The 14,567-nt window shown below is 38.5% G+C and overlaps 1 protein-coding gene across 1 annotated transcript in view; it reads right to left on the bottom strand.

Moving 5' to 3' along the window:
- Nmd3 (60S ribosomal export protein NMD3) overlaps nucleotides 1–481 on the bottom strand; it is a 61,799-nt gene extending 61,318 nt beyond the window's left edge. Inside the window, exon 1 of the mRNA XM_070083683.1 lies at nucleotides 353–481. Coding sequence (XP_069939784.1) covers nucleotides 353–393 — 41 coding nt within the window. The 5' untranslated portion in view covers nucleotides 394–481. The remainder of the gene's footprint in view (nucleotides 1–352) is intronic.
- Nucleotides 482–14,567: the final 14,086 nt, after the last annotated feature.

Raw genomic sequence — 14,567 nt, 5'->3', positions numbered from 1 at the left:
ATATATATATATATATATATATATATATATATATAAATATATATATATATATATATATATATATATATATATATATATATATATATATATATAAATATATATATATATATATATATATATATATAATATATATATATATATATATATATATATATATATATATATATATATATATATAACTATTTTATAGAAAGCCCTTGTTATTTAAGTCTTTTGTATCATTTGGAGTGACCATGGGCAAAGAACCAAAACGCTTTCAATAAAAATATCCCATGCAGTTGTGTCCGTCCATATTGTTGCTATCAATTTACTGTTGCATATATACATTACATATATAAATAACGCAGCTTACATTATTCCCGGTGCTGATGGAACAGGAGCGATATATTCCATCTTAATGTAATACTGAGGTCTAAAACACCAATATATTACACAGACAAAATTTAGTAACACTTTCTCGTCTTTGTGTTGGGTTTGTAAAGGCCGCTGACAGCTTACACCGTATCGAGCCTTATTTCGAAATACAATAGAGTACAATTTTTATTTCCTTGCAAGTTTACATTGAGATTCTGTAATTACAGTAATGAGTTACAGTGCAAAGAGAGCTACTATCATGCCATGGCATTATGGGCAGACTAAATTTAATGGCTTACAGATTACTTAGAAGACTTTTCCAGAGTCTTGTCCGGAGTTGAAAACAATTGCGAGACAATAATACTGGGCGACTTCAATATCTGTTTTCAGCAGCAAAATAACGGGCTATGCAAAAGGTATAAGCAAATTCTAGGATTAAATAGTTACACTCAACTAATTAATACTCCAACCCGGATCACACAGTTCTCAGCCACCCTAATTGACCACATACTTTGTAACCGCTCTGAGAACATTAGTCAGTCAGGCGTCATTACCACAGGTCTTAGTGATCATTTCATCATTTACTGCACCAGGAAAATCACTAGGGATAGGATAGGCCTACACAGGACAATAAAAATGAGGTCAACTAGAAACTACAGTAAAGAAACACTGGTAAATAGGCTACACAATTGTGACTGGACAGAGATAACAAGTTGCACGGACGTAAACGATGCCTGGGAAAAATTCAAAACAATGTTCACTACCATCCTTGATAATATTGCACCAGTTAAAGAGGTTAGGATTAAACGAAGAACTGAACCCTGGATGAATACTGAGATATTAGATAACATGAAATTCAGAGACCAGCTGCTAAAAAGATTTAAAGCAAACAGACAGGATATTGCAGCACTAAATGAATTCCAAAGGGTGAGGAACAGAGTACAGAGACTTATAAAAGGAGCAAAGGCAAAGCACTACTGCTCAAAAACTGAAGAGTATAAGCATAACCCCAGAAAGCTCTGGCAACAACTAAAACAGTTGGGGTATAGCCATAAGCCAGTAGATAGGTCTAACATAGTACTCACTATCGATAATGAGGTATGCCACGAAACATCTAAGGTGGCAAATTGCTTTAATTCCTACTACACATCTGTTGCATCAACACTAGTAAGTAAACTACCAGCTGCATCAAATACCTTTAACACAGACTCTGATAAGTTTCAAACATACTATACCAATAAAGGGGTAACCCCAAACAGTTGTCAACTAGTAAGTGTATCTCATGACTTTATTCAAAAAGAACTAAGCAGGTTAAACCCAACTAAGAGCACAGGCCCTGATAACATCCCGTCTAAGTTCCTAAAAGATGGTGCTTCTGAACTGTCAATCCCTATTCCTCACATAATAAATCTATCAATCACCACTAATACCGTACCGGAGGGGTTCAAGGAGGCCAAAGTTACTCCTATCTTCAAGAAAAATAGTGGGTCCGATGTAAGCAACTATAGGCCTGTTAGTATACTCAGTATAATATCTAAAATTCTAGAGAGGGCGGTGTATTCTCAAGTAGTTAAGTACCTTAATGACAACAACATTCTCCATAGCTATCAATCGGGCTTTAGAAGATCCTACTCAACCGACACCTCCCTTATTAATCTGATGGATTACCTGAGAACTGAAATGTCAAAGGGGAACCTCATAGGTATGGTAACCTTAGACCTGCAAAAGGCCTTCGATACTGTCAACCACAATATATTATGTAATAAACTTCAAGCTATCGGTATAGGTTCTGTAGACTGGTTTAAGTCCTACCTTAGCAACAGGAGACAAATAGTCAAAATCAACAAAATAGAATCAGAACCCCTGCCGATAACATGTGGAGTTCCCCAAGGTAGTATTCTGGGTCCCTTATTATTCTTATGTTATGTCAATGATATGCCTATCAGTGTCAAGTGCAAACTCCTACTGTATGCAGATGACAGTGCTCTGTTAGTGTCAGGTAAAGACCCACAAGATATTGCTAATGTTTTAACACTGGAACTGGAGTCCTGCAGCAAATGGTTAGTAGACAACAAACTATCATTACACCTAGGGAAAACTGAAGCCATTCTCTTTGGCACGAAACATAAACTGAGAAGGGTAAATAATTTTAATGTTCAATGTAATGGGGAGCCCATCACTTTGGTTTCATCAGTAAAATATTTGGGAATCCCCTTTGACCCATGCATGTCAGGAGAATTGATAGGGAACAGTGTAGTAAAGAAAGCGAATGCCAGACTGAAGTTCCTGTATAGACAAGCACAGTGTCTACCTACTGAGGCTCGCAGGACCCTATGTCTAGCCCTTATACAATGCCATATGGATTACGCTTGCTCTTCTTGGTACTCTGCCTTGACAAAAAAACTGAAAGATAGACTGCAAATCACCCAGAACAAAATCGTAAGATTCATCCTGGGGCTGGGACAAAGAGAACATGTAGGCCAGGATGAATTACAGCAGTTGGATATGCTGAATGTTGAAGACAGAGTAAAACAACTGAAGCTAAATCATGTTTATAAAATTGCTCACAAACAATGTCCAGAATATCTTGCTGTCAATTTTGTCAAGGTTGGGAACCAAAGCAATCATAGTAGGCCAGACCAACAAGGGGGTGGCACAGCCATATACTACTGAGACCAACTAGAATGTATCACTAATACTTGCACAAGGGATGAACATGGGGAATATATAATAGCCAAATTCAAATCCAAATACCTACAAAAACCTCTCACATTGATAAACATCTACAGAGTTCCACAGTCAAACATTAGCCAATTTAGTCAAAACCTAGGAAGTATGATAACTGATGCACGCATGAACAAAGATCACTTACTACTCTCAGGTGACTTCAATATAAATCTCCTGCAAGACCAGGACCCACACGTTACTGAATTCACAAACACAATGAGTAACTGTATGTTGCTACCAACAGTAACAAAACCTACAAGAGTTACAGAGACTAGTGTTTCCCTACTTGACCACATCTGGACCAACACCATATCCCCTTTAAAATCAGGCATAATTACAGATAATACCACAGACCACTACCCTACTTTCCTCATAACAACTCTTGGTAAACTACCCCAAGACACTACTAAAGTCACCTTCAGACTTCACAATGAGGCAGCCATTAATAACTTCACAACAGCAGTAGCAAACATTGACTGGCACACTGAGCTAGAAATCTATACAGATATTGACGAATGTATTAATAATTTTCTAAAAAAGACCCAATACCTCTATAACAAGCACTGCCCTAAAAAAAACTAAACAGATGACAGCTAAGAGACTTAACAGTCCCTGGCTAACACCCAGCATTCTCAAATCCATAAATACAAAACACCAATATGAAAAACAGTACAGAATGGATCACATAACCAGAGACCAAACAAAACGTTACTCGTCAATCCTAACCAGCCTGATAAGAAGGGCAAAAAAATTGTATTATGAGAACAGATTATCCAACTTACGAGGTGATATAAAAAAGACCTGGAAAACCCTATCAGAAATTCTGGGAACAAAAAAGATATCACGAAATAGCGAAATAAAATTAGCAAAATCAGATGAACCCCAACTCCCACCAACAGAAATAGCAAACAGACTCAATGATTTCTTCTCTACTATAGGACAAAACCTTGCCAATAAAATCCCAAGCTCAGATACCCCACCAAATGACTACCTCACCGGCAACTACCCGAACACACTGTTCCTAGCTCCGACTAACCCATACGAAGTCTCCCTTATTATCAACGCACTAAAAAACAAGGCAGGAGATTTAAATACCTTACCACCCTTTATATACAAAAAAGTGTCACAAGTGCTATCACCAATCATTGCAACACTCTTTAACAAATCCATTGAATCCTCCACCTTCCCTAAAGTACTCAAAATAGCAAGGGTCACCCCGATCTACAAAGGAGGAGACCAAACAGAGTTGAATAACTATAGGCCAATATCCAACTTACACCCTCTCTCTAAAATCTTCGAAAAATTAATTCATAAACGAATCTACTCCTACCTTATCTCCCAAAACATACTCAACCCCTGCCAATTTGGATTCAGGCCTAATAAAAATACTAATGATGCTATTATACACATGCTAGAACATATATACACTGCAATAGAGAAAAAAGAAGTCCCACTGGGGATCTTCATTGACTTACGTAAAGCTTTTGATACAGTTGACCATGACTTGCTCCACGTAAAATTGTCACACTATGGTATAAGAGGGCACTCCCTCAACTACCTCAAGTCATACCTCAGCAACAGAAGTCAATATGTGTACGCAAATGGGGCAAACTCTTCTGCACAACCAATTACAGTTGGTGTCCCATAGGGAAGTGTCCTTGGCCCTCTTCTCTTTGTCCTATACATAAATGACCTACCAAATGCTTCGCAATTACTCAAACCCACACTATTTGCAGATGACACTACATACGTCTTCTCCCACCCGAGCCCAGTCACGCTAGCCAATACTGTAAATACCGAATTACAGAAAATATCTACCTGGATGAGGACTAACAAACTTACACTAAACATTGACAAAACCTACTTCATTCAGTTTGGTAACAGAGCTACAGATGTCCCTCTTAACATAATGATAAACGGATCACCTATCACAAAGCTAACAGAGGGAAAATTCTCAGGAATCCACCTTGATAATAGACTCAAATTTCATACACATATACAACAAATTTCTAAGAAAATTTCCAAGACTGTAGGCATACTATCGAAGATACGGTACTATGCTCCACAGTCAGCCCTCCTGGCCCTATATCACTCTCTTATTTACCCCTATCTCACCTATGGAATTTGTGCATGGGGCTCAACAACAATTAACCATCTCAGACCACTAATTACCCAACAAAAGGCTGCAGTTAGAATGATAACAAATTCTCACTACAGGCAGCACACTCCACCAATATTCAATACACTAAACCTACTCACCATACAAAACATCCATACTTATTACTGCACCTATTACATACATAGAACACTTAACTCTGATATTAACCCTCCCCTCAAATATCTCCTTGCCAACCTCAACAGAACACATGACCATAACACAAGGCACAGATCACTCTTTGATGTTCCTCGTGTCCATCTTACACTATGCAAAAACTCAATGCACATAAAAGGCCCTAAAATCTGGAATTCATTACCTGTAAATATAAAAGAAACACTACCTGTTTATAAATTAAAGTCTCTTCTCAAAGATCACTTACTCACCCAAAACCAAATAAATACTGAATAACTGAACCTTATAAATTGTATATCTTAAATGTTTCTCACAATTATATCACATAAATGTTAAACCTAAAACCCAATCTAACTTTATTATTTTTTAAATACACTACCTAACAGAATACTCCATTTTACTGAATGTACAACAATGCATGCAACCATTACCTGGAGAGAGTTTACCTGGAGAGAGTTTCGGGGGTCAACGCCCCCGCGGCCCGGTCTGTGACCAGGCCTCCTGGTGGATCAGCGCCTGATCAACCAGGCTGTTGCTGCTGGCTGCACGCAAACCAACGTACGAGCCACAGCCCGGCTGATCAGGAACTGACTTTAGGTGCTTGTCCAGTGCCAGCTTGAAGACTGCCAGGGGTCTGTTGGTAATCCCCCTTATGTGTGCTGGGAGGCAGTTGAACAGTCTCGGGCCCCTGACACTTATTGTATGGTCTCTTAACGTGCTAGTGACACCCCTGCTTTTCATTGGGGGGATGGTGCATCGTCTGCCAAGTCTTTTGCTTTCGTAGTGAGTGATTTTCGTGTGCAAGTTCGGTACTAGTCCCTCTAGGATTTTCCAGGTGTATATAATCATGTATCTCTCCCTCCTGCGTTCCAGGGAATACAGGTTTAGAAACCTCAAGCGCTCCCAGTAATTGAGGTGTTTTATCTCCGTTATGCGCGCCGTGAAAGTTCTCTGTACATTTTCTAGGTCGGCAATTTCACCTGCCTTGAAAGGTGCTGTTAGAGTGCAGCAATATTCCAGCCTAGATAGAACAAGTGACCTGAAGAGTGTCATCATGGGCTTGGCCTCCCTAGTTTTGAAGGTTCTCATTATCCATCCTGTCATTTTTCTAGCAGATGCGATTGATACAACGTTATGGTCCTTGAAGGTGAGATCCTCCGACATAATCACTCCCAGGTCTTTGACGTTGGTGTTTCGCTCTATTTCGTGGCCAGAATTTGTTTTGTACTCTGATGAAGATTTAATTTCCTCATGTTTACCATATCTGAGTAATTGAAATTTCTCATCGTTGAACTTCATATTGTTTTCTGCAGCCCACTGAAAGATTTGGTTGATGTCCGCCTGGAGCCTTGCAGTGTCTGCAATGGAAGACACTGTCATGCAGATTCGGGTGTCATCTGCAAAGGAAGACACGGTGCTGTGGCTGACATCCTTATCTATGTCGGATATGAGGATGACCTGTCTTTGTAATACTCACTTGTGCTTTATAGAAATCTGTTTACATTAATGTTTTATCACTGATTTCATCATTGCTTAGTAATCTTAAGTTAATTTTAAGCCAGCCCGTAATGCTATGCATAGTATAAGTGGCTTTGGCATGCTGCTCTTATCTGTATTTTTTTGTACCTCTGTATGTGCTCAAATTGTTAATAAATAAATAAATAAATAAATAAATAAATAAATAAATAAATAGTACTAGGGGGAGAGAGCACAACTTTGTAGTCATTGGACAGGCTTCAAACACCTTTTATTGTACAGCAATAAAGGTTTAGTTTAGTTTAATATGTTTATTATGCACCCCATACCCATCCTGTGGGCGGTAGTCAAAAGATTACAGAGGTACATAATTGGTCTAGGGACTGGACTCCAAAGTTTTGATAGCTGAGCAAGTTACAGAGGTAATGAACTCACAATTTACAAAGGTAATGAACTCACAATTTACAAAGGTAATGAACTCACAATTTACAAAGGTAATGAACTCCAGGTAAGTCTGGTCACAATCATGACAAGTTACAAAGGTATTTACAGATTACAGAGGTACGTAATGGGTCCAGGGACTGGGCCCCCAAAGTTTTGATAGCTGAACTAGGTACAAAGGTAATGAGCTCACAAGTTACAAAGGTAATGAATTCTGTAGAATGGTTACTTACGTTTATACTTTGGCTACAATCATGAACAAATTATAGAGTAATGAGCAATTCACACTTCCACACCCGGTCACAACTGTAATGAGTTATTGGTGCAAATATTGATTGTTGAGTCACACACACACACACACACACACACACACACACACACACACACACACACACACACACACACACACACACACACACACACACACACACACACACACACTTTAGTTTAATATCTTTATGCACCCCATACCCATCCTGTGGGCGGTAGTCAAAAGATTACAAAGGTACATAATGGGTCCAGTGACTGGACCCCAAAGTTATGATAGCTGAACTAGTTACAAAGGTAATGAACTCCAGGTAGATCTGGTCACTAATCATGGCAAGTTACAGAGGTAATGAATCAGCTTCACTCCTATACATGGTTACAGTCATGAACAAATTACAAAGTAATGAACCACTGATACGTCCACACCTGGTCACAATTGTAATGAGTTATAAATACAAATATTAAGTGGATCATACACCCACACTAGTGCGCGCGCGCACATACACACACGAGGGCGCACGCACGGACATGTGCACACGAGCGTACAAATATATGCATACACACAAGGACGCACACAGACTGCCCGCACATGTCAAAGCCAGTCATAGCATGAACCAGTTCAAGAAGAGTGCCAAAAGGTGTCTGATGAATGTAGCTACAGAAAGGGAGGGGAATGAATTTCTATTTTTTAGCTAACATACGTGTAAATTTTACCATATTCCTAGTAATGACCCTCGTATTGTAGATAGTCTTAATGACCCTCGTGTAGTAGATAGTCTTTTTAGTATGATAATAAGATGTTATCTTCATTGTAGAATAATAAGAAAATATTATAACCTTTATATTATAATAATAAGGTAAAAGGACCCCAATGGAAATAAGTCACTCTGTCTGACTTTTTTGGGTTATCCTAGGTTCTCTACACATATGCTGCTATGTATGATAATTCTATGTAACTGTATTTGTGTATACCTGAATAAACTTACTTACTTACTAGAGAAATTTGTTTAAGTTGTACATCTGTTTTTATTTATAGAAGACAGTAAGTTTACTCAAATTACAATCTGGGGTTATTACATTGGTACAAGTTGAAAGTATTTTGTAGGTAGTGTATATCAATGGTAAATATTTAAATTATATTGTTGGAATATAATATTGAACGTTGATGAAAGTAGTTTACAGTATGAGAATGCTACAATTTGGTGTAAGGCAGTATAGTTTTGGGCAGGTAAGTAAGTAAATAAGTAAGTAAGTAATTAAGTAAGTTTATTCAGGTAGTTATACTACAATGTAGTATTAAGTTATTATGAACTTTGGGTATCTAAATTTTGAAGTGTTAAGATTTAGGTAATTGGGAGATCTTTTGGCAAATTTAAGTCAAAAAAATTTAGGTAAAAAAACTGTATTATGAAAACAGATTACATAACATAAAAGGTGACGTGAAAATTACCTGGAAAACCCTATCCGAAATTCTAGGAACTAAAAAGATGTCCAAAAACAAAACAATCAAATTAACAAAATCAGACGAACCCCTACTCTCACCAACTGAAACAGCAAACAGACTCAATGTTTTCGTCTCCACCATAGGAAAGAATCTAGCGAGCAAAATCCCAATGTCAAACTCCCGTTCATCAGACTACCTCACGGGCACTTACCCGAATACACTATTCCTAGCCCCAACCAACCCAAATGAAGTCTCGCTCATCATCAACACCCTTAAAAACAAGACAGGAGACATAAATAACTTACCACCTTTTACGTACAAAAAAGCTCCACAAGTACTGTCACCAATAACTGCAACACTAACAAATCCATCGAATCCACCACCTTCCCAGTAATTCTGAAAATGGCGAGGGTCACCCCGATCCACAAAGGAGGTGATCAAGCGGACTTAAATAACTATAGACCAATTTCTAACTTACCTCCGATCTCTAAAATCTATGAAAAATTAATTCATAGACAGATCTATTCCTGCCTTGTCTCACACAACATACTAAACCCCTGTCCGTTTGGATTCAGGAATAATAAAAGCACAAATGATGCTATTATACACATGCTAGAGCTAATATACACTGCTCTCGAAAAGAAAGAAGTCCCACTGGGAATCTTCATTGATTTACGTCAAGTTTTTGATACTGTCGGCCATGATTTTCTGCACATTAAATTAACACACTATGGTATAAGAGGGCACTCCCTCAACTACCTAAAGTCATACTTAGTAACAGAAGCAAATATGGGTACACAAATGGAGCAAACTCTTCCACTTAACCAATCACAGTCGGTGTTCCACAAGGAAGTGTCCTTGGCCCACTCCTCTTTCTCATTTACATCAATGACATACCGAATGCATCACAACTACTCAAACCCATATTATTTGCAGATGACTCTACATACGTCTTCTCTCACCCAAACCCAGTCATACTGGCCAACACTGTTAATGCCGAATTGCAGAAAATATCTACCTGGATAATGACTAATAAGCTTACCCTCAATACTGACAAAACCTATTTCATTCAGTTTGGAAACAGAGCTGCAAATGCCCCACTGCAAATGTTCCATAATGCTAAACGGATTACCCATCACAAGACTCACAGAGGGAAAATTCCTAGGAATCCACCTTGACAGTAGCCTCAAATTCCAGACACATATACAACAAATTTCCAAGAAAATCTCTAAGACAGTAGGCATACTATCAAAGATACGGTACTATGTTCCACAATCAGCTCTTCTTGCACTGTATCATTCACTTATCTACCTTTATCTCACATATGGGATTTGTACATGGGGCTCAACAACATTGAATCACCTACGGCCACTAATAACCCAGAAAAAGGCTACAGTCAGAATGGTAACAGATTCCCATTCCCGACAGCATACTACACCAATATTCAAAAGTCTAAAACTGCTCACCGTAAAGAACATCCATACTTACTCATGTGCCTACTACATACATAGAACACTTCATTCAAACATAAGCCCTTCACTCAAACTTCTCCTCACCAACTTCAACAGGTCACACGACCATAACACAAGACACATCTCTCTTTTTGATGTACCCCGTGTCCATATCACACTGTAAAAACTCTATGCACATAAAGGGCCCCAAAATTTGGAATTCATTACCAGTAAATACTAAAGCAACCCGGTCTGAACATCAATTTAAGACTTTTCTCAAAAATCACTTACTCAGCCTAAACTAAATATTCAATATTTAACTTTACCAAAAAATCTCCCAATTACCTAAATCTTAAAACTACAAAACGTGACGCCCAAAGTACATATATTGATTAAAGCTACCTTGTAGTATAAATACATACTCAATTGTAGCATTCTCATACTGTAAACCAGTTTCAACAACTCACAATGTTATATTCCCATAAAATAATTTCAATATTTACTATTGAAACTATTGTAATTTGAGTAAAATTACTGTCTACTATAAATAAACAAAATGTACAACTTAAACAAACTATGTTCAATTTCTTTAGTATTAAGTAATCTGTAAGACATTAAATTAAGTCTGCCCATAATGCCTAGGCATGATAGTGACTCTCTTTGCACTGCAACTCATTTTTGTAATTTCATAATTTCAATGTAATCTTGCAAGGAAATAAAAATTGATTGATTGATTTAAGTACTGAGTATTTAGTATAGGGTGAGCAGATGGTTTCTGAGAAGTCTTAAACTGATGTTCAGACCGGGTTACTTCAGTATTTTCTGGTAATGAATTCACACACACACACACACACACACACACACACACACACACACACACACACACACACACACACACACACACACACACACACACACACACACACACACACACACACTTGAACTTTTCTGAGTGAGTTGTCTCTAAATTCATTAATTTGATCGCACTCCAGTACATAATGACGCAAGGTGCGACAATAGTTCATCTGGTGAAGTTTACATTTCGTTTGGTCTATATCTGGTGGTGGTGATTTAACCTGCCATAGATACTTGTAACCCAGCCGGAGCCGGGCAGTAGTGACATCCAAGAGTTCGCTTATCTTGTTGGATGCACCATAGACATGTGGCTCCTCCTGCATGATGGAATGATGATAGATGGACTTACTGAGTGGGTCGCGGGGGCAGTGACCCTCGGAACACCTTTCATATACGTATATCCAGAGTGTAGATGAATGGTTCAGAGAACCGACATGTTGTTGAATTAGACACATGCTGCCCCTCACCTGTCTACGGTTTATTAGCTGCTTCTCCGCTCATATGCCGTACTCTATTCAAGATTGGACTGACCACATCGACTCAAGGCTGAGGGACTGACTACCTCATTCTCCTCCTGTTCTTCAAGTTTCTCCTTTGTATGGACTGATGAAGCCACTGTGTGGCGGAACGTTTCCTCAATAAAGATACCCAAGAGTTGCACATGTGTCTAATTCAACAATATCCAGAGTAGTTGACATTCGAAGCAATACATGGACTTTTTCGCCAGCCTTAAAATAGTACTTTGGACCTCTCGCTCTAGCCTGAGCATCAGTGACAAATATGCCCCGTTGTCTTTAAGACGCGCGTGCTCGTCTACTTTGCCCGCCAGCCACGTTACAAATAGAGCACATTTCATCGTTTCACCTTTCATAACCATTTATGCTATAATAATAAGGTAAAAGGACCCCAATGGAAATAAGTCACTCTGTCTGACGTTTTTGGGTTATCCTAGGTTCTCTACACATATGCTGCTATGTATGATAATTCTATGTAACTGTATTTGTGTATACCTTAATAAACTTACTTACTGTTCAACTATGCGGACAATCCTGTAACGGTTTTAGTGGGAAGCCGGTTGCTGAACTCATGTGAGAATGTGGGCGTCCCGCTTTGCTGGAGTTTGACAAGGGAGTTCCACTTGGTTTACTGGGAAACTTCTAATTTCACGCTGTCTGACTTATTTGGGCTATCCTAAGTAATTTACACACATGTTACTATGTTTAATAATTTTATTTATGTGTACCTGTACCTAAATAAACCACCTATTCTATTAATTGAGACTTCTGTTCCGGTAGCTCGATTGCTGGCGCACTCTGCTCACACACTGACGTTAAGGGGTCTATCTAGGGTACGGGTGGAAACATTAGGACGTGTTTCATTAAGACATCTGGTGTCCATGTTCACCTAACATTATAATAGGTACCTGGGTGTTAATCGACTGGTGTGGGTTGCATCCTGGGACAAAACTGACCTAATTTGCCCGAAATGCCTAGGCATGCTAGAGGCCTTCCTTGTAATTAATATTTTATAATATGTAAACCACACATTGCAAGCTTTGCAAGGAAATAAACATTTTCATTTTCAAATGTTCTGCATAAAGAGGGGCTTTCTATATAGTAGTGTTACTGATGTCAGCTAGGCCTGTATACCTTGTAGAAATTCTTCTTCTTCTTATTATTATTATTATTAATCATCATCAACGATAACATGTGGGGTAGTATCTTGGGCCCTTGCTATTCCTGTGCTATGTGAATAACATGCCTATCAGGGTCAAATGCAAGTTTCTACTGTACGCAGATGATAGTGCTCTGTTATTATCTGGTAAAGACCCACAAGACATTGCTAATGTACTATCACTAGAAAAAGAGTCTGTAGCAAATGGTTTGGTTTGGTAGACAACAAATTATCACTATACCTTGGGAAAACGGAAGCCATACTCTTTGGCACGAAACATAAATTGAAAAGGGTAAATAATTTTAATGTCCAGTATAATGGGAACTTTTTATTACAGTAAATTCGGTGAAATATCTGGGAATCTCCCTTCGACCCAAGCATGTCAAGAGAACTAATACGGAACAGTGTTGTAAGAAAAGCGAATACCAGACTAAAGTTCCTCTACAGACAGGCGCAATGTCTACCTACTGAGGCTCACAGGACCCTATATCTAGCTCTCATACAAAGTATTATAAACTACTCTTGCTCTTCATGGTACTCTGCCTTAACCAAAAAAAAAAAAAAAAAAAACTGAAAGATAGGGTACAAATAACCCAGAACAAAATGGTAAGAATCATTCTGGACCTGGGGCCAAGAGAGCATGTAGGACAGAATGAATTACAACAACTGGACATACTGAATGTTGAAGACAGAGTAAATCAACTAAAGCTAAATTGCGTTTATAAAATTGCTTGCTCACAACCAGTGTCCCCCACATGGAAATTGCCACTCTATTGTCGCATTTCCTTTCTTATACTAAGCTGGGCTGAGCACTAGCTCTCGGCTGAAAATAAATGAAGAATTAGACAAGTGCAACATCTGGGTATCTTTAATTTTTAGAAATTTTGCCATCCAGTGGCTTTAATCAATAAAATACAATACATTGACATTATGTGAAGACTGTAGGAATAGGTGATGAGCATTTTCATGTCTGGATGTTTTGTAGTAGTTATTTGCGCTTTCAAGAGGAAAGGAATGAACAATATTACCAGTGGAAAATTAAAAGCATAAATTAATCAACGAATCTCAGCATCGTTTTACAAAGGGGCGTTCCTGCCTTACGAATTCATTAACTTTTTTCACTAAGGTATTTGAGGAGGTAGATCATGGTAATGAATATGATATTGTGTAAACGGACTTCAGTAAGGCTTTTGAAAGGGTCCCACATCAGAGACTATTGAGGAAAATTAAGGCACATGGAATAGGAGAAATTTTTTCCTGGATAGAGGCATGGTTGACAAATAGGCAGCAGAGAGTTTGCATAAATGGGGAGAAATCAGAGTGGGGAAGCGTCACGAGCGGTGTTCCACAGGGGTCAGTGTTGGGCACCCTGCTGTTCACAATCTACATAAACGACACTGATGAGGACATGAAGAGCAACATAAGTAAGTTTGCCGATGACACCTAAATAGGCCGTCGAATTCATTCTGACGAGGACATTAGATCACTCCAGGAAGATTTAAATAGACTGATGCAGTGGTCGGAGAAGTGGCAGATGCAGTTTAACATAGACAAATGCAAAGTTCTAAATGTTGGACAGGAAAATAAC

This window comes from Cherax quadricarinatus, chromosome 10 (genome assembly GCF_038502225.1).
Source record: "Cherax quadricarinatus isolate ZL_2023a chromosome 10, ASM3850222v1, whole genome shotgun sequence".
In the NCBI taxonomy this organism is placed as follows: domain Eukaryota; kingdom Metazoa; phylum Arthropoda; class Malacostraca; order Decapoda; family Parastacidae; genus Cherax; species Cherax quadricarinatus.
The sequence above is the reverse complement of the archived record's forward strand: the minus strand, read 5'-3'. Positions and strand labels throughout refer to the sequence as shown.